At 48.0% G+C, this 21,985-nt stretch overlaps 1 protein-coding gene across 1 annotated transcript in view; it reads left to right on the forward strand.

Annotated features, from left to right (window-relative positions):
- THSD4 (thrombospondin type 1 domain containing 4) overlaps positions 1 to 21,985 on the forward strand; it is a 585,321-nt gene that overhangs the window by 77,506 nt on the left and 485,830 nt on the right. Inside the window, exon 4 of the mRNA XM_033109294.1 lies at positions 3,697 to 4,058. Coding sequence (XP_032965185.1) covers positions 3,697 to 4,058 — 362 coding nt within the window. The remainder of the gene's footprint in view (positions 1 to 3,696; positions 4,059 to 21,985) is intronic.

The raw sequence follows: 21,985 nt of genomic DNA on the forward strand, positions 1-21,985 counted from the left end.
ATGTTAACGAGAAGTGAGGAGGTGGTGGGTAACTGAAATCCCCAATGTGTCAGAAACAGACTTCTGCCTTTGTTTGTTTATCCCAGTTATCCTTCTATTAGAACTATCAAAGTAGATTTATTTCTGCTCATGTCACCCTTCTGTTTTCCACCAACAACGTCACGGAGGCAACGTGCTGTAGGGGTGACGTAAGAACACTAGAGAAGGAGTCAGGAGATCTTACTTCTAGTCCTTTCTGTGCCCCTCACTGGCCTGAGACGGTAGACAAGCTATGCAGCTTTTGGGGTCTCAGTTTCTGTCCTGTAAAAGAGACAAAATAACACCAACCTCCCAGAGTGGCTGAGGGGCCCTATAATGTGTCTCCTGGAGCTGCCTAGTGGTGCCTGAGCCACAGAGCCCACCCCTATGCAGGCGAGCTGTTTGCACAGTGCCGGACACACAAACGGGGCTTGGCAAATGCCTCTGCGCTTTCCTCTCTTGTCTCAGAAGTACTGTCACACTGTATTGGTTTCCTAAGGCTGTTCTAAGAAATCACCACACACTGGATGGCTGAAAACAGCAGGAATTTATTCCCTGCAATTCTGGAGGCCAGAAGTTCAAAATCCAGGTGCCGTCAGGGTTGCACCCCTCCCAATTACTACTGGAGGCCCCTTCCCTGCTTCTTTCAGCTTGTGGTGGCATCACTCTAGTCTCTACCTGGGCGGTCACATGGCCTCCTCCTCTGTGTCTGTGTCTTCTCTTCTGTGTCTCAAGGACACTTGTCATTGGATATGGGGCCTACCCAGGAAATGCAGGATGCTCTCATCTCAAGTTCCTTTACTTATGTACACCTGTAATGACCCTTTTAGGAAAAAAAAAACAAGGTCACATTCACAAGTTCTGGGGGTTAGGGCATGGACATATCTTTTGGGGAGGGTCACCATTCAACCCACTACACACACTTTGGGGGTTACTTGACCCACTACACACACTTTGGGGGTTACTTGATAGATCAAGATTGTGGCGCTTGATTAGGCACATTTGTTTTTTTTTTTTTCTAGTTAATATTTATCACCCTTTTTATTGTATAAAATTTATGCAAATTTTTATTACATAAAACATAAAATACACATAAAATTAAAGAAGTAGATATAATATAGGAAATAAGTGTAATTATAATATGCACTATAATTATAATATATAACATAGGATGTAATATATATAACACATAATATATATCTGTCCTTTTACTGTTGAATGAAAAAGGAATCACAAAATCTATCATGTTAACTCTGGCCTCCGTGTGACTAGATCCATCCCACTTATCTCATCAGCACTTTTTGACACCCGTCATTCCTACTTCCTGAAGCCCTATCTCCGTTGGGCACATTTGTTTTCATAACCATCTCCATGAATCCACCATCAGTTTGATGTTAATAAAGCAGGACATGTAAGGAAAGAGAAGAAAGAACAAAAACTTGGTTTTTGTTTGTTTTGTATCATAAAGGGGCAGAAAGCCCTCTCTCCTGGGCCCCCACTTTCGGAGTGATGAGTTGAACGTATTCGTTATGCTCATCCCCCATCTGCTGTTCACGTTGCTCCCATATGGGTGGTTAGGAACTGCAGCCTTCCTGTCACAGAACCTTCTGTCATGCCCTTGCTCCGACCCCATGTCCTGCTGGCTCCACCCCACGTGACCTCTGCCCGCGCGCGTTGCCTGTCTGAACAGGGGTCCCATGGACTGGCTGACGTCCAGCTCTGGGCTGAATGCTCTGGTGAGAAGCCTGCTTGCTCCCTGGGTTCCATCTCTCACTCACCCTGCCTTGGTTACTCCCTGAACCTTCAGAACCCAGTGTAAGCTCTAAAGGTCCTCCAGAGCCCACTGCGATGTAGTTGAAGGAAAGTGATCCCAGTCAAACAGGCCCCGTGGCTTCCGGGTGACTGAGTACTGGGGTGAGGACTGTACCCCAGAACTGAGCCCTCGCTTTTAGTGGCTCCAGTTCAGCCACGGCAGTGGAAATACTTACCCAGCACTTACCTTAGGCACTTTGGTGGGTTTCCTCATCAATTCCACAGCCGCCCTCTGAGGTTATCTGAGCGCCATCTCTCATTCCCATGTGGTATGAAGAAAATCAGCTTCCTTGGGTTCATTCCACACACAGGGAAAGACAGTCCCTGGACCTTCTCACTACTTGGGTACTGCAGGGACAAAGGAAGTTTGAAAGGACAGAGGAGGTGTGCAAGTGTGAGAGGACAGAGGAAGTGTGCAAGTGTGAAAGGTCTTCGAGCTCTTGGGCCAAACAACGCTGCCAACATCCAAGATTAAAAATAATAATAATAAAAGCATAATGTAATCTGGAGGCATTTTTTGTACTTCAGAGGAAAACCTGAGGTTCACTGAAATACCCTCACTCTAAGAAAAGTCATAATGTTGCTCGATGATGTCCCACGGGAAGGAAGCACATTCCAGGAGAAGCATCCAGAAGTGCAAGAGCAGCTGTTTGCTGGGGAGAGAGGAGGGAGTGCGGGAGCTTCGGGTATTAGGGGCTGGGTAGACTTAAGTCCCAACCCTGTGGTGACATGACTGGGGCAGGTCCCATTCTCTGAACCTCAGCTGGAGAAGCTTACCTCTGAAAGGTGAGGATGATAACAACCAGTGCTGTGCGGACTGGAGATTACATGTTATCTGGCACTGAATGAGCGCCTGAGTAATTACAGCTATTACTGTCATTCCATCTCTGATGCCTTCTCAACACCCATTTCCCCCACGCACACCCACCCCCACACACCCCTCCTCACCAAGCTAGGGCAGCCAATCTCCCTAGGAGCCTCCCCCAATCTTGTGCTAGCTGCATAGAGCTCTTCTGCTGCTGGGTCCAGGCCATTTATGTGGACCTGGGGTGCTTTTCTCTCCATCCCCAGGGCCCAGGTCAGCGCTAGTATACACCTGGAGCTCAGAGCATGTCTGCATGATGAAGGAACCCGGTGTACCCACGCTTCGCACCGTGCCTGGCATAGTAGGTCTCTGCGAAACGATGCGTTAAATGAAAGGGAGTGTAGAATCACCCTCTGGATAGGACTTCAAAGCTTTCTGACATTTTTCACCTCTTCTGATTCACCCTGGAAGCAGGAAAAATTGTCATGATGGCGACTAACAAATAACGTATTTAGTGCCCAGCACTGTGCTATGAACAGGGTTGACCTGACTTAAACCTCCTTACAGCCCTTGAGAGAAGTAGCTACCATCTTCTTTAGAACACAGTGAGACTCAGAGAGGTTCAGAAACTTCCAGTCACCCTGCTGGAAGTGGTGGCAGGGATATGACCCTCGGCGGATGGCTCTAAAAGTCCCAAGGGCCTGACTGGAGGTTAAGGGGAACTCTTGCAGGGTAAGCCTCAGGAAGAGGTGAGGGCACCACACTGAGCTTTCCAAGGCCATACATAGCACCCAAAGCAAGAGCTGCTTCGTGACTTTCGTGAGCCCTAAGCACCCGTGCCTTTGCTCCATAAAAAACTATTTAAAATTATATTTTATGAGTGTGTTGGTATAAACACAAATATAACCCAGGCTGGATTATATTCATTTTGTTCTTCAGGTTTTAAAACAGGCCCTGAGTCTACTTGTTCTTAATGGACAAGGCTTTCAGGTTATCCGACGCCTCTGAGGGCGAAGCAGGAGCTTGTGTCCTGGTCCCCTAACCGGCCTCTGTCTCCGCAGGTCCCGCAGCGGATGGCGGCGGCCGAGGGCGCCCCCGAGGACGGCGGCGGCGGCGCCCCGGGAGTGTGGGGCGCCTGGGGCCCCTGGTCCGCCTGCTCGCGCAGCTGCAGCGGCGGCGTGATGGAGCAGACGCGGCCCTGCCTGCCCGGCTCGTACCGCGCGCGCGGCGGCCCGCGGCCCGGAACCCCCGCGCGCGCCTTCGCGGGCCACGTCGTGTCGGCCGTGCGCACGTCGGTGCCGCTGCACCGGAGCCGCGAGGAGCCGCGCGGCCCCGCCGGCCTGGACGCCAGCCGCCAGGGCCCGGTGCTGCGGGGCAGCCGGCACCCGCAGGCCCGAGGCCGCGAACCCGCGGCGGAGAGAAGGTACACGCGCTCCCGGCCCCCGCCCTGTCGCCACTGTCACTGTCCCTGCCCCTGACGCTGCCCCTGCCCGAATGGGCCTCTCGCGCTTCTCTGCACCACAGATTGCGTGGTTAATTCATGGCTTTTGCCGGGTGGGGAGGCATTCTTGGCTCCGCACATCGCCTTTCATCTTTTGATTTATTTTGCAGCCTTTTAAAGCGTTGAGGCCGCTCCCACCCCACTCTGTGGTTCTGAATAGTCTTCAAAGTGAAGCTAATTCTAAGAAGCCCTTAGGCGGCAACCTTCGGGAGGCCCTGTGGAGGGGTGAAGGAGGGGACCAGGAATGGGGGGATCTCTGTCCCAGTGCTTCTCTCCTGGCGCTGAGGGAAAGGGAGACCCTGGCCCCAGCCTGTGTGGCTTTGAGCTGAGGACCCAGACTAGGTGCCTTTTAATCCAAGAGCTCATAGGAGTTTCAAAACCTTGGACAAATTGAATGTTTGCGGTGTTACATGCTCCCAGGGTGTAAGTTTCAGGATTCCATGGACTTTCTAGAAAGTTTCTCCAAAGTATTTTGAGTGAGCACACCGCTTTGAGGCTATGTCTAATTAAGGACCTAGACAATTTTTGGAGTCTTAATAAAATATAAAGTCCAGAAATGGCATTAAAATAGTTGTATAGCCCTAAAAAGCTTCCCTGGCTAGGCTAGTATAAATATGCCAAACTAGGCAGTGCCCATGGGAAACGTGGGGACATAGGTCCTGAGAAGAGGTTGTCAGTGAATGAATCAAATGATATTTACAGATTAGAGCTTTCATTCAACAGTATTTCTTGGGTACCCTAGGCCCATGATAGAAACTGAAAAAATACCAATACTAAAGCATTCACAATAACAGCCAAACAAATTTACAGAAAGAACAAAACGTGTAAGATATGCTCTCTGTGCTTAAGAAATGTATAACTTAGTGGTCAAGACAAGTTAATGCCCGTCCCAGGTGAGCGTGTGAGGGGGGCCACCTCGCCCCTCTTGTCACTGGCAGTTCAGATATGAGCACTGACGGCCACCCTTACCCACTGTGGCTAGATGCTGCGTGAGAGTCCCCAGCCCAGTGTTGTAGACTGTGACTGCCACTGCCTGAAGGTTGAGAGGACAGGCCGCCCACCCACCCTTGCAGCCACATGCTCATGACCTGGTCAGCAAGAGATAGGAGAGAAGAGACCATTTCACAGAGACGATGATTTAGCTGACTTCTGAAGGACGAACCACATTGGGGTTGATGGAAGAGAGAAGTGAATCGCTGAGAGTTCAGAGGCCTGGCATGACCTGTCGGTGAGAAAGCCAGGAAAGGGATCAGCTGGGAGAGCATGCTGCCTTCTCTCTTTCTGCGTAGAAACCTGAGTACCCTCCAGTGTCAGTCTGGGACTGAAAGTCTGCTATTAAAGCTGAGGAGTTGACATATGCTGTCCCCTTTCATCCTGACCGCACCCCATATAACATAGCTCCCCGGTCCCTTCTTGGAAATGCTGATAGCCAGTGTGTTTTAGAATACAGAGCTGTTCAGGTTTTAGAAAGGTAAGTCAGGGCATATTTCATGTAATCAAACACATGATTACCTCCGCAGTGAAATATTTGAATGTTCACATCACGTAGGATAAAAGAGACCCTCAATAGCCTGTTAAGGTTAATAGTCTGTTAAGGTCAGGTTGGCTGCCCAATGATTTTTGACACCAAACTGAGAAAAACATTAAAAAAAGAAAAGGAAAGACAAAAACTTAGTTTTTGAAACTCTGTGTTTTAGAATGGGAGATTTATAATAGCTAAGGTTTGTTGATGGGTTGTTCTATGTCAGGCACTGTTCCTGTCACTTTACACTGACAACCCTGTGAGATAGATGCTAATATCCTCACTTTAGAGGTGAGGAAATGGAAGCCCAGAGAAATGGGGTAACTTGCCCAAGGCTGCACAGCTAGTATGTGAAGAGTTAGGATTTGAACCCAGGCAGTCATGGCTCTAAGGACTTGAGGAAGCAGAGGTCACACATGAGGAATCGGAGGCCCTAAGATGTTAAGTGGCCACTCGGAATGCTAAAGCCGTGGAAAAGCGGAGATTGGAAGATGCTGCCGACTCAGATCCCTGGAGGATGCGGGGACTTCCCTCCCAGCCTCTGTGGTCGAGAACCTAGAAGAGCTGCTCCGGGAACAGGCTCTCGTTGGCTGCAGGCCTGGGCTGCGGGCTTTCCGGCCCATGGGTTTTGGCAACAGGACATTTTTTTCTTCTAACTTATTGACAGGGGGCCAGTCACTGTTTACTATGAAGTTCCTACGAGTTTTTATCATGCTCTTGTAATTTGACAGTTTCAGATGAAATAATCCAAATATTAGCCTGGGAGACCTGTGTTGCTGACAAATGTCACGCTCTTCCCGGCTGATGAAAATCACATTTGCTTATATTTATCAGTCATTAGGAACTTGCATAGTATATGTGACCCCACAAGGAATGTCAGCATGTTCTCTGGATGGCTGTCTGCCTCGCTCTCTGTTTCAGGTTTGAGGTTTGAGGCGAAGGCTCTTAGGGCTTAGATGTTTAAGAAACTGTTAGGTTGTTATGCTAGGCAACTGAAAACTTAACTGGAGCCAGATAACAAATAAAACAAAACTATTGAACCTTCCAACAAATATTTATTAAGCATCTACTATGTGGGACAGACACAAAGGTATGAAAACCAGGTGTGGGGCCTCAGGGCTCTTACTGACCGGCTAGAGCAGCTGTTTGCAAACTTTTTTTTTTTTTTTTTTAAGCATAAGAATCCTTTGTGCAAAGTCGGTCTTAGATGGGGGCTCCATTTGTCACACAGACAAAATCTGAGCTGCTCTGGTTGAAGTCTCAGAGGCATCACTATGAAAACCTGGTGTCTAGATCCATGGGGAGCCGTGGCTTCTAACCTTGGCTGCCCACTAGAATGCTTTGCCCATCTTTTAGAAACCTTAACACTCTGGTCACATCCCAAACCAACATCTGAATCTTGAAGAACTGTGCTCAGAAAACGATATCATTCCAATTCAGCGACAGTTGGGAATCCCTTTGGAACCTCCAGTTTCCATGGAAAAGAATTTGGGAATCGAATATAGCCTAGCAAAATTTTTCGAGTTTGGTGAACACATATCAGCATCACTTGCGGTGCAGTGGGGAGTCTGGTTAAAAGTAGAGCTGCTTAGTCCTCACCATCTCCCCTGCCTAAGGGGGATTCTGTTTTATAGGCCTGTGGTGGGACCTAGATAACTTCATTTTAAATGACGTACTCCAGAGTTTGAGAACCACTGCTCTAGAAAGTTAGAAAAGGCACGTACGTACGCACCTTCCTTATGAGGCAGTGTGATGAAGTAGTAATGGCACTGACAGTGGCTACCATTGTGGGGCGTGTCTTCTGTGCAGACACTACATCAGATGCATTACGACACTTACAGTTCATCCAACCATGAACTGTAACATGGGAGGGAGACAGGCTCAGAGGAATGATCGGACTTGCTTAAGATCAGCCACTCCCACAGCACCGGAACCAGAATTCTAGGTAGCTCTCTGGGAATCAGGCACTAAAGTTCTTTTTACTGAATTGGGTATTTTGTAGATGAGGCCACTCACGACCAGGAGACGTGGTTGGAAAAGGCGCTTGTGGGTTGGACAGTTTAAGCCACATCTTGCAAAGTGGGTGGGATTTGCTAGTGAAGGCTTCAAATGAACTGCAGCTGTTCCTTGCAGTGTGTAGCATTCTTAACCTGGGAAATCTTTGCATCTAGTCCTAGACACCAGGGGGGCTCAGAAAAATGAGAAGCCACAGCCCCTGTTCTTGGGCGCCTGACACTGTGGTAGTGGATGAATGGCAAACCCACGAAAGACTGCACATGGTAGAAAAGAGTGAACCTGTGACCAGAGTTCAGGAAGATGGGAAATCCTGGTGCAGTGGAGCAGTTAGGGAGGCTGCACAGAGCAGGTAGGCCTGGAATGCATCCTTGATGAATACATAGAATTTACTTAGCTGGACTATATCCGGAAACTTCTTGAGTCCTCTTGCTTTCATATCAGACCTTTATCTCATGAACACACACACACACACACACACACACATGCACATTACAAATGACACTCTAAAAAATCATGTCAGTATTTATTGGAGCTCTCCCAGAAATCCTGAGCTTACGAAAGTTACTTAACATCTCTGAGCCCCAGGGGCTTAATCCTTCAAATGAGAGTAATAATAATACCTATCACATGGGATTGTTATGTATTTACATGAAATAATATACCGGGGGTGCCAAAAAATGTGCACATTTTAAGAGATGTTATCTATGTATTACTTTCCGAAGTTGAATTGAATTATGGCAGCAATGTGTAGTACGACGTTCGCTCAAAAGACGGCGTTAACCATGGGTGGCCTAATGTCTCAGTGGGTTAGAGCAGGAGCCCTTAACAACAAGGTTGCCGGTTCAATTCCCGCATGGGATGGTGGGCTGCATCCCCTGCAACTAAGATTGAAAACGGTGACTGGACTTGGAGCTGAGCTGCGCCCTCCACAACTAGCCTGAAGGACAACAACTTGGAGCTGATGGGCCCTGGAGAAACACACTGTTCCCCAGTATTCCCCAATAAAAATAAAAGAAAGAAAAAACAGATGGCATTAATCAAATGAAAACTAGCGTCATTCACTGTATTACAATTTTAATAACAGTTTTTTCCATTCTTAAAATGTGTACACATTTTTTTGGCACCCTCTGTGGTTATATTGCCCAGTCCATAGGAGGTGCTCATTAAATTATAGCTCTAACTCCCAGCATGGGTGGAAAGGCTGGGCATGGGTGTGTGAGAGAGTGCCCGTCAGGGTCAGGAAGGATGAGGTGGAAGACTGGGACCCCACAGGAAGGCAGAGAGCCAGGAACTGAGATCTAGTGCAGGAGGGCAGGCCTCTGGGCAGCACAGCCTGGGTGCAGCCGGGATCCCAGCGCCTGGGCACCCTGCCCTCTGCCCTTCTGCTCAGAAAAGCTCTCCACAAAGGGTGGCCTTCCCTGGGGGCTGAGTAAAAGCGGTGGCAGCCTGGGGAGGTTCCGGACGGAGGGACGGGGAGTTCAGCCTGCAGGTCCTGGCCATAGATTCCATAGCTGCATTCAACCAAGTCCTCCCTCTCTCCATGCCCAAGGCTGTGGCCCTGGGATGGCTGAAGGAGAAGGGTGGGGAGAGGAGCGTGTTAGGAGAGTCGGCAGTGCGTGCAGCCCTGCAGCAACTCAGATCCGTGACATTGGAGATAGTCCGACCTCGTAGGAGAGTCTACGCCTCAGTTTCTGGAATGGACACCTGCAGACTGGAGGGAGCTGGAAGGAACAGCTGTTACTGTAGGACCTTCCCTTATATGACACCAGAACCAAACGGGTTTCTTCCATTCCTAAAACATATAGCAAAAACAGCATGCAGAGAGAGTCCCTGCTGCCCAGAATCCAAGCCCATAATTGTAGAGAGACCTCTTCAGCTTCCACAAAGTCAGGGTATGAGGGCAGATGCCACTGCCATTGAGGATGACTGCAGGTAACTTTGTCGCCACTGTTCACCAAAGAGCCCGCTAACAGGTAGGCATTCCTTCCCAGGGGGTTTCCTTACACTCACCTACAGTGGCCAGTTTTCCTGATCGTTTTCATGTGAACTGGCTGGAATCGGGGGAATGGAAGACTTGGTGGCTTTAATTCAGAGATTTTCAAGGTAGGGGGGCTCCACCTCTCCCCCAGCAAGCGTTGCCAAGGCTGGAACTTTCCTCCACTGGAGACAGTTGTCAGAGCCTGAGAGATGAACGTCACAACTGTGAAAAGCACAGCCACTGTTTGGGTTGGGTGGAGCGTGTCATATCCCTCAGGTGTCACAAAGAAGTTATGGAGGGCGAGCTTCCCAGAAAGCGCTGGAGAAGCAGCGCTGGTGTCCTGTTGGGAGTCTGCCTGCATCAGGGACGTTCTTCCAGAGGCTGAAGAGCCACATCCCAGGAGCAGTTTGTGCTCGGTTCTCAGTTATTTTTTTCTTTGAAATACTGGTCTTTATTTGTTTCCAGTCTATTAGCCTGACCTGCCGAGGATGGGGGATTGGGAGCCAACGTGTCCCGAGAGGCTGGGAATTGCATGAAAGTGAGGAGTTCAGCGCTGGCGTAGACAGGCCTGGCTTTTCTGCCCTGTTCGGCGGCGTCCGAGTCGTGTGTCCTGCTGGCGTAGCTCAGCTGTTCCCTAATGGGGATAATAGTACATCTGCTTCATTGGGTTGCTATGAATTTGCTAATGCCTGCAGTGTGGGGCAACTCACAAACACTCAGTAAAGATGGCAGGCTGCCTTCCGCATGCCAGGCTCCCTGGCAGCATTTCCCACGCAGCGTTCCATCTCAGTTTCATCACAACCCGTGTGGTAGACCTGTACTGTTACCATTTGTGGCTGAGAAACTCGAGGGTCAGAGAGAAAATGTCTGACTAGTTCCAGGTCACTCAGAAGAAAGGCAGGAGAGGCAGGGTTTAATCCCATCTGTATCATGCTCCTCTCAGACTTGCACTTCTAGAAAGCCTTTCTCAAAGTTAAAGGTAACACTCGTTAATTAAGCTCAGTTTGGTAGACTAAGACCTCTCCTCTCTGTCTGAGATGAGACGTGAGATCTTTCTCCGATATTCCCCCCAACGATTTTAGTGATACAGAACCCTCTGGAACCGTCTCCCCCATGAACTCCACAGTCTGTGTGGGAAGTCCAGCACAAACACCACCTAGCTGTGCACGCAGGCTTCACGTAAACGTGTCTGCTTTGAAGCGCTGTCTCTGGATCGCAGGGCTTAATTAATAGAGATGACCTGGGTATTGCTTTTGTGTGTTTTGTTTTCATTATAATTCAGTCAACACTCCTCCTGTATTTGCGGTGAACCAGGCACTGTGCTAAACTAAACACAGAAGGGATAGGCAGGTAGAGGAGGTGTGTTTTTGAGGACCTCCATGTGGGATGAAGAAACAGCCCAGGGAAACTACCACATGGAGTGTGGTCCTGAATGTTCTACCTGTGGGGCGAGCGCAGAGGAGGAGCTCATTCTGGGGAAATCAAGATCACCTTGTGGTGGAGGGTACGTCCTTAAAGGAGGACTCTGCTCGTCTCAGGGGGGAAAGAGCTGAGACGTACTTGGAATGGATGAGGGGTGGTTTGGTGACACTAGAGGAACAAGAAAGTCTCCTGTCCTCAGGGGGCTCGCGCTGGTGGTGGGGTGGGGGCAGGAAGACAAGCAGACAGACATTGACAAGACCAAGTTCCCAGCGCTCTCTAAAGAGGGCTACCCAGGGTGTGGGGGGGAGAGGGACACGACAGAGGACGGGGGGCCAAGGAAGGCTGCTCAGAGGAAGGAGGATCTCTGCAGCACCCAAGAGTGAGGAGGACATTTCCTAAACAGCAAACTGCAAGGGCTGAGTCTTGGAGGCACGAGCGAGCCTGTCACGTCCTAGAAGTTATACATGGTCTGGTGGGGCCGGAGCACAGGCTGTATATGCGGCAGTGTCCAGGCGACACTGGGGACGTCCACAGGCTCCTTTCCAGGGAGGGCCTATCGACTAGTCCTAAGGAATTCTTTGAGAAAGAAATCCCTGTAAACGCGGATGACCAGCTCTTCCATGTTAAAGCAAAACGATGTATCTAGTGCATCGTGGGTCTAAATCTCGCCTCAGGCCCCTGTGGTTTTCACTCTGTTTGGCTGTGCACATCTCATGAGGCCAGGGTTCGCTGACTGGGCAGTGAAGACTTGTTCCTCTCATTCTGTAGTAGGTGTATGAGTTTCCCTTTGATGCCATAACAGTTTACCGCAAATCCAATGGCTTAAAACTGCACAAATGTACTCTCTTACAGTGTGGAAGTCAGAAGTCTAAAATCAAGATGTCATCAGGGCTACATTCCTTCTGGGGGCTTCAGGGGAAAATCTGTATCCTTTTCCAGCTTTTAGAGGCTGGGGGCATTCCTTGCTCCTGGGACCCTCTTGCTTCTGTCATCTCCTCCTTCGCTAACTCTCACCTGCCCAGCTCCTCTTCGTAAGGACCCTTTTGATCACACCGCAGCCACTCACACAATCCAGGAGGCTCTCCCCATTTTAAGATCCTTACCTTCATCACATCTGCCAAGTCCCTTCACCACATAAGGTAACATTCACATGTTCTGGGGAATAGGATGTGGACATTTTGGGGTCGGGGGGAGCATTATCCAGCCTACCATAATAGTGCTTGCATTTTGGGGTCTTAAGAACCTAAGGAACAGGACAATTTCTGTGCTAGCAGGACCCCTGGCCACTTCCCCACATCATGTCTAGTTGTTATCCATGGGAAATTTGCAGTATTCCGCCCCCCCAAAAAAGAAGAGAAAAACCACGCATCCCATCCTACCCTTCAGTGTTCCTTGGGCAGGTGGTATTAACCAAAGACAGTGATGGTAATGAATTCAAAGAGACCAGGTGCCCGAAGCAGCTGGGTGGAAAAAAGAGCTGTGTGTGCCAAGCCCAGAGTCCAGGGTCAACTTTCCAGCTCTCACCAATGCTTTCATCTTGGGCAGGTCACCTCATGTCTCTGGACCTTAGTTTACACATTTATAAAATAAAGGGATCCTATTCCATTCGTTAAGGTCTCTTGCTAGATATTGATGTATTATTGAGGCCCAATTGCTGTGTAAAATGTTCCCACCACCATTCTGCCATCCCGAGTATTGGAAAGGGGAGTAGGTGTCTGGGAGATGCAGTCCTCAGACATGCTTTCAAACACGCTCTGGAATGTGATGGTTTTTCTTCTTTCTAGATGCTGCAACATCACACTACCTTTTAAGTCCCTCTGTTTAGACTTCTGTCTTATAACATGAGTTTTTCTTAAAAGTGTCGTCCACACGTCTGACCTTCTCTTGTTGGTCTTCCCTCGGGCTTCGGCCCTTTTCTATTGAAAGCATTTGTATTTCTTACCTCGGAGAAAGCCCTGGGCTGGGAGTCATTAGACCCCACTTCCTGTCTCAGCACCACCATTTGCTAACTGGACAGCCTTCGGGAATCACTTAGTCTAACCTATAAAATGTGCATAATTATATGTCCTCTGTCTACCACAGAGGCCCATTGAGAGGTCAAATGAGGTAACAGCTGTAAAAGTAGTTAAAAAACATAAGACACTGTTCAAAAACAACATTGATTCTTTTATTATCATTGACCTGATTATCTTTGGGTTTAGAGCCTTGTGTCCTTTTCTATATGTGTGTGCGTGTGTGCATGTGTGTGTGTGTGTGTGTGTGTGTGTGTCCATGCATATGTATGTGTATGTGTTTGCGTGTGTGTGTTTTTGCTTGAAAGGGCTGTTAGTTTCGAAACAGGACAGACAGGATCAGGCTCAGTTCACAGGTTTTACTCACCCTTTCCTGCCTCCCTGGGGAACTGTCCCTGGCTTCGGGTAGGAATCATTTGTTTTTTCAGTTCCTTCTTCCTGCGCACTTTCTTGGAGGCTATTTGCATTTCATCATTAATAACTCTGGAGCAATATGTTATTTCTGTCCTGGGGGCCCCTGGAGCCGAGTGGGCTCCATGATGCGGGATAGGAAAACTTGCCGTTGATTAAACTTTACAAAGGCACATGCCTGTTTCCTGACCCTCAGTCGATACCTAGGGAGTCTTGTTACACACAGGGGGGCAGAAACCACATGGCAGAGAGAAGGGGAGTCTTTGACCTGTCTGTGTTTCTCCTTGGAAGACCTCCCTGGCGCTGCAGGGCAGTTAGCAGGGAAAGCAGGTACATCTGTTTGAAATGTCTATTGCATGTTTTTGGTGTTTTTTATTTTCCTCCTGCAAGGCAAGTTTGGTTTCTTTACCTTCGGAAGCAGGATTTCCACTTAGTCCCTGAGTTGTTTGACAAGAAGTTACCTGTTGATGCTAACCAGATAAACGGGGTTTTAATATGCTTTGGTTTCTAAATCGGAAACTCTAGCCCTGTTCAGCGGGGAAGTTTGTAGCGGAGCTGGGCCCACTGGTATGTACGTTTCTGCCTGTAGATTAGAAAAGATTGGAGCCAGATTTTAAGCTTGAGTTACTCTGATCTCAGACAAGGCTCCAAAGAGCCCTTGTTCATTTCTTGTGGCATTTCATTAAGTGTCAGAAGTATTTCATTAGTTATCAGAACAAAGATCACATTTGCCATAAGAATGCTATGTTGAACCTCCTCCAAGTCATTCATAACTCTGGGTTCCAGAAGAAAGATACGATGGGCTGTGGAAAAAGCCTGACTACAATATGTGTGTCCCAGAAGGGGGATCTCAACTTTGTATCTGGGACCCCTAGGACTTCTCCTTGGATGCCTGCCTGGTAGCAGCCTGAGCTGCCTTCACATAAGGATGGAGGGGGACGTTTCCTGTTACAGTCATTTCCTTTACTCATCCTCCGTGCACACATTGTGGATTCATTTGTAGTAACAACTATCATTTTTCCAGCACTGACCACGTGACACATCATTTACATGTGTGTTTGAGCTTCAGGCAGCCCCGTTTTACAGTTAAGGACACTGGTCTGAGGGAGAAAATGTCCCAGAGTCCTGCTCCTGTAAGGCGCAGAGTGGCACCTGAATGCAGGCTTGCTGGACCCCAGTGTCTCCACTCTTCCCATTGCCACTCCGGGCCTGTAATGTGGATCCAGGTAATTTACTAGTACGAGGCCTGACCATTAAGTACGGGAACTTGTTGCAAAACTGTTGCTAACCTTTTTTGATATCAGAGGGATGATTCATTATGAATTTGTACCAACTGGACAAACAGTTTATCAAGTTTACTATTTGGAAGTGCTGAAAAGGGTGAGTGAAAAAGTTAGACGACCTGAACTTTTTGCCAACAATTCATGGCTCTTGCATCACGACAATACACCAGCTCACAGGGCACTGTCTGTGAGGGAGTTTCAGCCAGTAAACAAATCACTGTATTGGAACACCCTCCCTACTCACCTGATCTGGCCCCCAGTGACTTATTTCTTTATCCAAAGATAAAGGAAATCTTGAAGACATTTTGATGACATTCAGGACATCAAGGGTAATACAACAACAGCTCTGATGGCCATTCCAGAAAAAGAGTTCCAAAATTGCTTTGAGCGGTGGATTAGGCACTGGTGTAGGTGCATAGCTTCCCAAGGGGAGTCCTTGGAAGGTGACCGTAGTGATATTCAGCAATGAGATACATAGCACTTTTTCTAGGATGAGTTCGCAAACTTAATTGTTTGACTTCGTATGTGAGAGAGCTTGGTGGGGGACCACTGCTGTGGCCTCCCTGTTGCTTCTCCTGGTAAAGTGCTAACATAACAGCGGCACTTTGTTGTCCATCCGTAGACCCTTTCCGGCACGTACAGTTCTGTTGGCTCCTCTCTGTGGACATTAACGAGCAATTACAACTGATGTTTAGTGAGGGTTTACTGTGTAGGAAGTTGAATAATGCCCCCTACCCCCAAAAGATATCAGATCCTAATCCTTGGAGCCTGAAAATGCTAATTTATTTGGGAAAAGGGACTTTGCAGGTGTGATTAAAGATCTCGAGATGCGGAAGTTATCCTAGATTACCCGGGTGGGCCCTAAATGAGTGTCCTTAGAAGAGACAGGCAGAGGGAGACTCGGCATCAGACGCACAGAGGAGAAGGTGATGTGAAGACAGAACAGAGAGGTGTGAAGATGCTGGCCTTGAAGCCTGGAGCGATGTGGCCACAAGCCAAGGAACCCCGGCGGCCCCCAGAAGCTGGAAGAGGCCAGGAAGGATTCTCCTCTAGAACCTCCTGAGGGATATGGCCCCGCTCATACCTCGATTTCAGCCCACTGATACTGCTTTTGAACTTCTGGTCTCCAGAACTCAGAGAATGAATTTCTGTTGTTTCAAGCCACCAAGTTTGTGGTAGTTTGTTACTGCAGCCCTAGGAAACTAATATACTATGGTTAAGGCTCTGAGCTAAACTTCAAAGAACTCTTACGCATGAAGTATCATATTTTCCTGTTTTTATTTGAGAGAGACTCTGCACTTGGAGAGAGTAAGTGGCGAGCATCGTGTCCCAGAGCTGGTAGGTTGTAGAATTGGAAGCAGAGTCTGGCTCCAGATTTTTGCTCTTCACCACTGTGTTATTCTCCCTTGCTGCCCCCGACTCCGTTCCCACCCTAATGTCCCATAGGTCAGGCCGAAGTCAAGATCAGCCTTGCCCCTAGAGCCTTCTTTTTTGTCTTTATGGTTTGACTTCCAGGCACACCTTATTTTCTTTATTCTCTCATGAATCTTTTCCATCCAGAAACGTTTGGTCCCCTGTGGGCCATGTAGATCCAGCAGCAGCTAAGATTTCCTTTTCCTCAGTGATTGGAACGCAGTTCATTGTGGGCTAGTGCTGAAAACGTTTCTTTCTGGATTTGGAGGGAGACTTTTGCCCCCCCCCCCTTCCAGTAAATTCTCATTCCAAACAGTCTGTCCTTGTAATGCTTTGTCAATGGCATTTGGTATTTATAAGCTGTACTGTATTGCAGCTGTTTAAGCTCCTTAAGAGCTTACCATTCATTCATTCAGTAACATTTGTTAATATTACAATAATATTTGGTCACACAGAATTCCTAGCTTGGACAGCTTGTTTAATGCCTTTTCGACTCAGTTTCCTGATGCATAATATAGGAGTAATGACCCCCTTTGCTTTTTGCAGTGATGGTTAAATGGGATAACATGCATAAAACATTTGGCAGTTGTTCAATAAATCGTCACTATCTGAAGACTGAATTTATTTCAGTACACGACGCTAAATATTTTAGGGGATGGGGTAAAACTATAGAACAAATCCCTCTTTCAACTTCAGTTTACTGAGAATGACAGACTTACACCTAAATAACTTCCTCTAATGCAAGGAAGTTATGCATCACTTTTCACACATGATTATTATACTTAAATATTTCGTATTTATGACAAAGAAAAAAATGAAGTGATATATGGTAAGTGGGTACTTAGAAAGTGGTATAAAAATTCAGAATTGTGAGATGTCCAGAATATGAAAGAAATACCCTTGCTTCCTCCATAGTCTTTTCACATAAAAGATGCTTAAGAAATGTAAGTTGCATTACAGTTGTTACTACTGTTGCATTCATGAATTCCACAGTACTTACAGAAAATAGTTCTTTAGTTTGCTTCAGGCTATTGGGGGTCAGCCTCTGGGGTGGGCACTGTTTGAGCATCCCAAGGGGAGAGGGACTAGGAGCTCACATTTGCTGGTCAGCACCTGCCCTGACCAGGCACGTTGCCCTACAGGTAAAATCATTTCGTTTCCCTAAACCCTTGTAGTTCTGGAGGGATGCTTAGGTTCCGATTCCAACCCACACCGGCAGCAGGTTTGACTCCCAAGAGGGCTGCTCTCCGTTACGCTGGAGAAATGAAAGCATTTACTGTTCTTTCCTGCAAAGCCGCTCAGTCCCACCTCGCCCATGTTTGGCTGGCTGCCTCTGCAGTGACCCTCACGTGTGTCGAGGTTGGCGGTTCTGTGGCTCTCACCTTTGCAACAGCGGTAAGCACCATTTATGGGGTGTCCACTGAGGGCCAAGCCCTGGGCGAGGCACTTTACCTGCATTATTTCATTTAATCCACGTGCCAGCCAGATGAGGAAGGCATTGTAACCCTCACCTCACTGCTGGAGATGAGAGATGGAGGGTGACTTAGCCATGATTACACAGGTAACGCGTGGTGATCCAGCCTGTTTGACGGAATGCCTAGACCTTTTCTGCCATCCCATGTTACTGCGCCTGTCCCATTTGATCTCTTACCCTCCTCACCTTCAGGAATGCCCTGCCCAGCACAAAATAGGATGGGGCCAGCACCTTCTTTGTTCTGAGTTCTCTAACTCAGCCTTCATTGGAAATGCCTCTTCGTTGGCCCTTCACTGGCTCCTTCTTCACCTTTGTGTGAATCCAAACAAGATAGCCCTTCCTCAGGCCAGGTTCATCTCCCCACTGGGAGGACACACTGGATTTCAGCATCCAGATGTCCTTGTACAGTGAATAGCCTCGTAACTGTAAGTAGCACGCCTGCAGCCCCACATACTGTTGCTTTCTGTGGATCTGCACTTGGTTTCCTTGAATGCCCGCTCCTTTGTCCTTATTCCACCCCTCTGGTTCCCACTGGACAAGGTACCCGAAGATCAGTTCTGGAAACCCAGAGCCTCGGGTGCACAGCGGCACTGGTGAGCGCTGGGATGACTTGTTCTTGAATGTGTGGCTGATTTTCAAACACCATCCTCTAGACAAGGACAAGCAGCTCGATGGCAATATCTAGAGACAGAATCTAAGGAACCTCCCAGATCTTTGCCCCAGGATCTTGGTTTTATTTTAAAGGTGTGTTGGGCGCAGCCCAGGGGATCCTCACCTCCTGGGTGGCCAGCGAGTGGGTTACTGAGGGTAGGATCTTTTTGAGGCACAGCTTCCTGGTGCAGAAGGGGCTTTTAAACCGGAGTTGCTCCAAAACCACATTTCTGCTGCTTCTGCTAGGTTTCCTGCCTCTTCGCTCCGGGTAGTGCCCCTGAATCCATTTGTGAAAGGACCTCTCTCCGTTCTCTTTATTAGTACAAATTCACTACTTCCCTCTGTGTCCCTCCTTCCCATCTCCACCTGCCCACCCCGCTTATAAGCCTTGGAGATCCTTCTCCCTGAAGGCTCAGAGCAAACCTGTCAGCTGATTCTCACACTGGTCTTTATGTGCAGACCTTAAATACTTGCTGGGGATCAACAGCCGGTCTGCGCACACCAGCTAATGTATGTGACCGTGGGTGCCACACAGTAGGCAACCAGGAAAGCTTTTGTTTTCATCATCTTAATTTTTGTTTCCCTAAGTGATCAGGGTTTTCCTCTTGTCTACTGTAGACCCCAGATAATGTATTGCCTGGAACAGCCCTGGCAACAGTTTCAGTCTTCTGAACTTCCAAGAAGACAGATGCATTCGACCTAAACCGTTTGCTCACAGACTCTTTGAACTTAGCACATGCTATCCTGTCTCCCCTTGGCAGGTGATCGTAATGGGACAGGGAGGGTTCTAGGAACACAGGGCTCTCTCTCCAGTTGCAGGCTGCAGACTCCTTTCCGTCCAGCTCGCCTGGGATCAGGTGGGGCTCCTTGATGAACACAGGTTTCTGCACTTCAGCTGCTGCTCCCTCCCATTCTTCCTCTCCTGGAATTCGGGCTCTAGGTGGCCAGTGGCTACTGACTTTTAATTTCACCGACTCCCTTTTCTTCCCACCCAGACGTGTGGGGCTGCCCTGATTTCTTGCTTGTTAGAACTCAGAGCCATTTCATCTCTACCAGTTGATCCAGATAGGAAGTTTTCATCGACCCATTGGTTATAAATGCTGAGCAATTAAGCTATGGTCTCTCATATGTGTTATTTCAACACATATGCAGGGGGCCTCTGGATGAGACCTTCTGCTAGTCTCAGGGGTTATGCACAGAGGAATAAACTAACAATCCTTGCCCTAAAGGTCTAGAAGACTTGTGAGTGAGCCAGGCCTTTTACTCAGCAACAGTAGCAAGATCCAGTGGAACACTATGGCACAGGGGGTGCAGACTGCCTCTCCAGAGCACTGACTGTGTGGGGGCAGCCTGGGGGTGGCACAGGGGGCACTATTTTTGTTGGTCCTGGAAGGTCAGACTGATTCAGAAGTAGGTAGGGCAAAATTCCAGTCTGGGAGGCGCAAGAGCTCAGTGTGTTTGGGAAATGGTGAGTGATCCAAAAAGTATAGGGTTGGGGGCAGGAGATGGGGAAGGAGATGAAGATTGGAGTTGAATCTAGGAAGATAGTTTGAGACCAGATGATGGAAGGCATCAAATCAAATGTTCCACAAAACTATCTAGGTTTGAATTTTATTTTCCAGGCAGAGATGAGCCATGAGGATTTTTTGAAATAAAGAGTGTGGGGACAGAGCCAGGAAAGCAGTTTCCAGGTTCTCGCCCTCACGTGGAAAGATGCTCGTTCGGGTAGCCATTGGCCACTGATACAACTGCTGTGACTAAGCTAGCAAGTGCAGATTGCGGTTAGCAAGTGGATTGTGGATTGCAGATCGTGTTGATCCTACTTCCTGTGTCTCCCCCAGCTGCCAGCAAGATGGGGTGCAGGAAGACCCCTCATTGGTGTACTGGTGGATGTTTGCTTCTGTGTCTCAACAAGCCACCATCGAGAATATAGTGGTATGATTCCCCTATCTATGGCTCTGTTGTTGTTCTTTTTTGGCCTCACCATATCCTGCATTCTTGTGCAGGGAGCAGGATCTGAGACTCTGCATTACAGAGGGTAATGACCTGGACTATGTTTAGAAGGACAAGTCCAGAGGGGAAAGAAGTCAAAAGTGCATGAGTTAGAATTCCCAGTTAAGATGGCAGAGTTGGTGAACGCTCTGCTCAACTCCTCATGATCATATCAAAATTACAACTACCAGAACAACCATCATTGAGAATTGCCTGAAGTCTAGCTGAACTGAAGCCCTACAACTAAGGACATACAGAAGAAGCCACCTCGAGACTGGTAGGAGGGTTGGAGACGCAGAATGGGCTGGTCCCACATCCACACATGGTGGTTAAAAATTGGGAGGGATATCTCAGCTGTGAAGATCCCCACGGAGAAGCCAGGGGTCCCAGCACCACACCAGGCTCCTCAGCCCAGGGTCCCAGTGCCAGGAAAAGAAGTCCCCACAACTTCTGGCTCTGAAAACCAGTGGAAATTTTAGCTGAGTGAGAGGGAAGACAGCTGGAGAAACAGGTACTCCTCTTAAAGGACCCAGGCATGGACTTACTCGCTGATGGACTCACTCCCTCTGAGCTCCAGCACTGGGACATAGGAGCAGAAAAGGAGCCAGGGACATAGGAGCAGGCACCAGAGCCCTGCTAAAGTGAACCCTGCTCTGTAGGGTCAGACCCTGCACTATAGCTTCTCCACTATAGTCACTGCCAGTCCTCACAACAAGTCATCCTGAAGGTCAGCACCTTCCATTGATGTGTAAACAGCAACTAAGACTCTACTACAATAGGAGAGCACACACAACTCACACTAGGGACACACCTGGAGCACCCAGCTCTGGTGATCAGGGAGACTGTCCACTGGACTCCATAGCACACCTACTACATAAGGCCACTCTACTAAGATTGGGAGGCCTAGCAACTCTACCTAATACATAGAAACATAGGGAGGCAGCCAAAATGGGGAGGCAAAGACATGTCCCAAATAAAAGAACAGAACAAAGCTTCAGAAAAATAACTAAACTAAATGGGTATAAGCAGTCTACCAGATGCAGAGTTCAAAACACTAGTTATAAGGATGTTCAGTGATCTCAGGGAGAACTTCAATAAGGAGAGAGGAAACATAAAAATGGAGATAGAAAATGTAAAAAAGAACCAGTCAGAAATGAAGAATACATTAGAGGGAATCAATAGTAGATTTAAGAGGTAAGGCAGCAGAACAGTAAAAAGGAAAATGAATACAAAAAAATGAGGATAGTTTAAGGGGCCTCTAGGACAACATCTAGCATACCAACATTTGCATCTTAGGAATACCAGAAAGAAAAGAGAGAGACCAAGGAATTGAAAACCTATTTGAAGAAATAATGATGGAAAACTTCCCTAACTTGGCAAAGGAAATATATATACAAGCCCAGAAAGTGCAGAGTCCCAAACAAGATGAAACCAAAGAGGTCCACACCAAGACACATCATAATTAAAATGCCAAAGGTTAAAGACAAAGAAAGCATCTCAAAAGCAGCAAGAGAAAAGCAGTTAATTACCTACGAGGGAGCCCCCATAAGACTGTCAGCTGATTTCTCAACAGAAACTTTGCAGGCCAGAAGGGATTGGCATGAAATATTCAAAGTGATGAAAAGTAAGGACCTACAACCAAGACTACTCTACCCAGCAAAGCTATCATTTAGAA

Source organism: Rhinolophus ferrumequinum, chromosome 6 (genome assembly GCF_004115265.2).
Source record: "Rhinolophus ferrumequinum isolate MPI-CBG mRhiFer1 chromosome 6, mRhiFer1_v1.p, whole genome shotgun sequence".
Lineage (NCBI taxonomy): Eukaryota > Metazoa > Chordata > Mammalia > Chiroptera > Rhinolophidae > Rhinolophus > Rhinolophus ferrumequinum.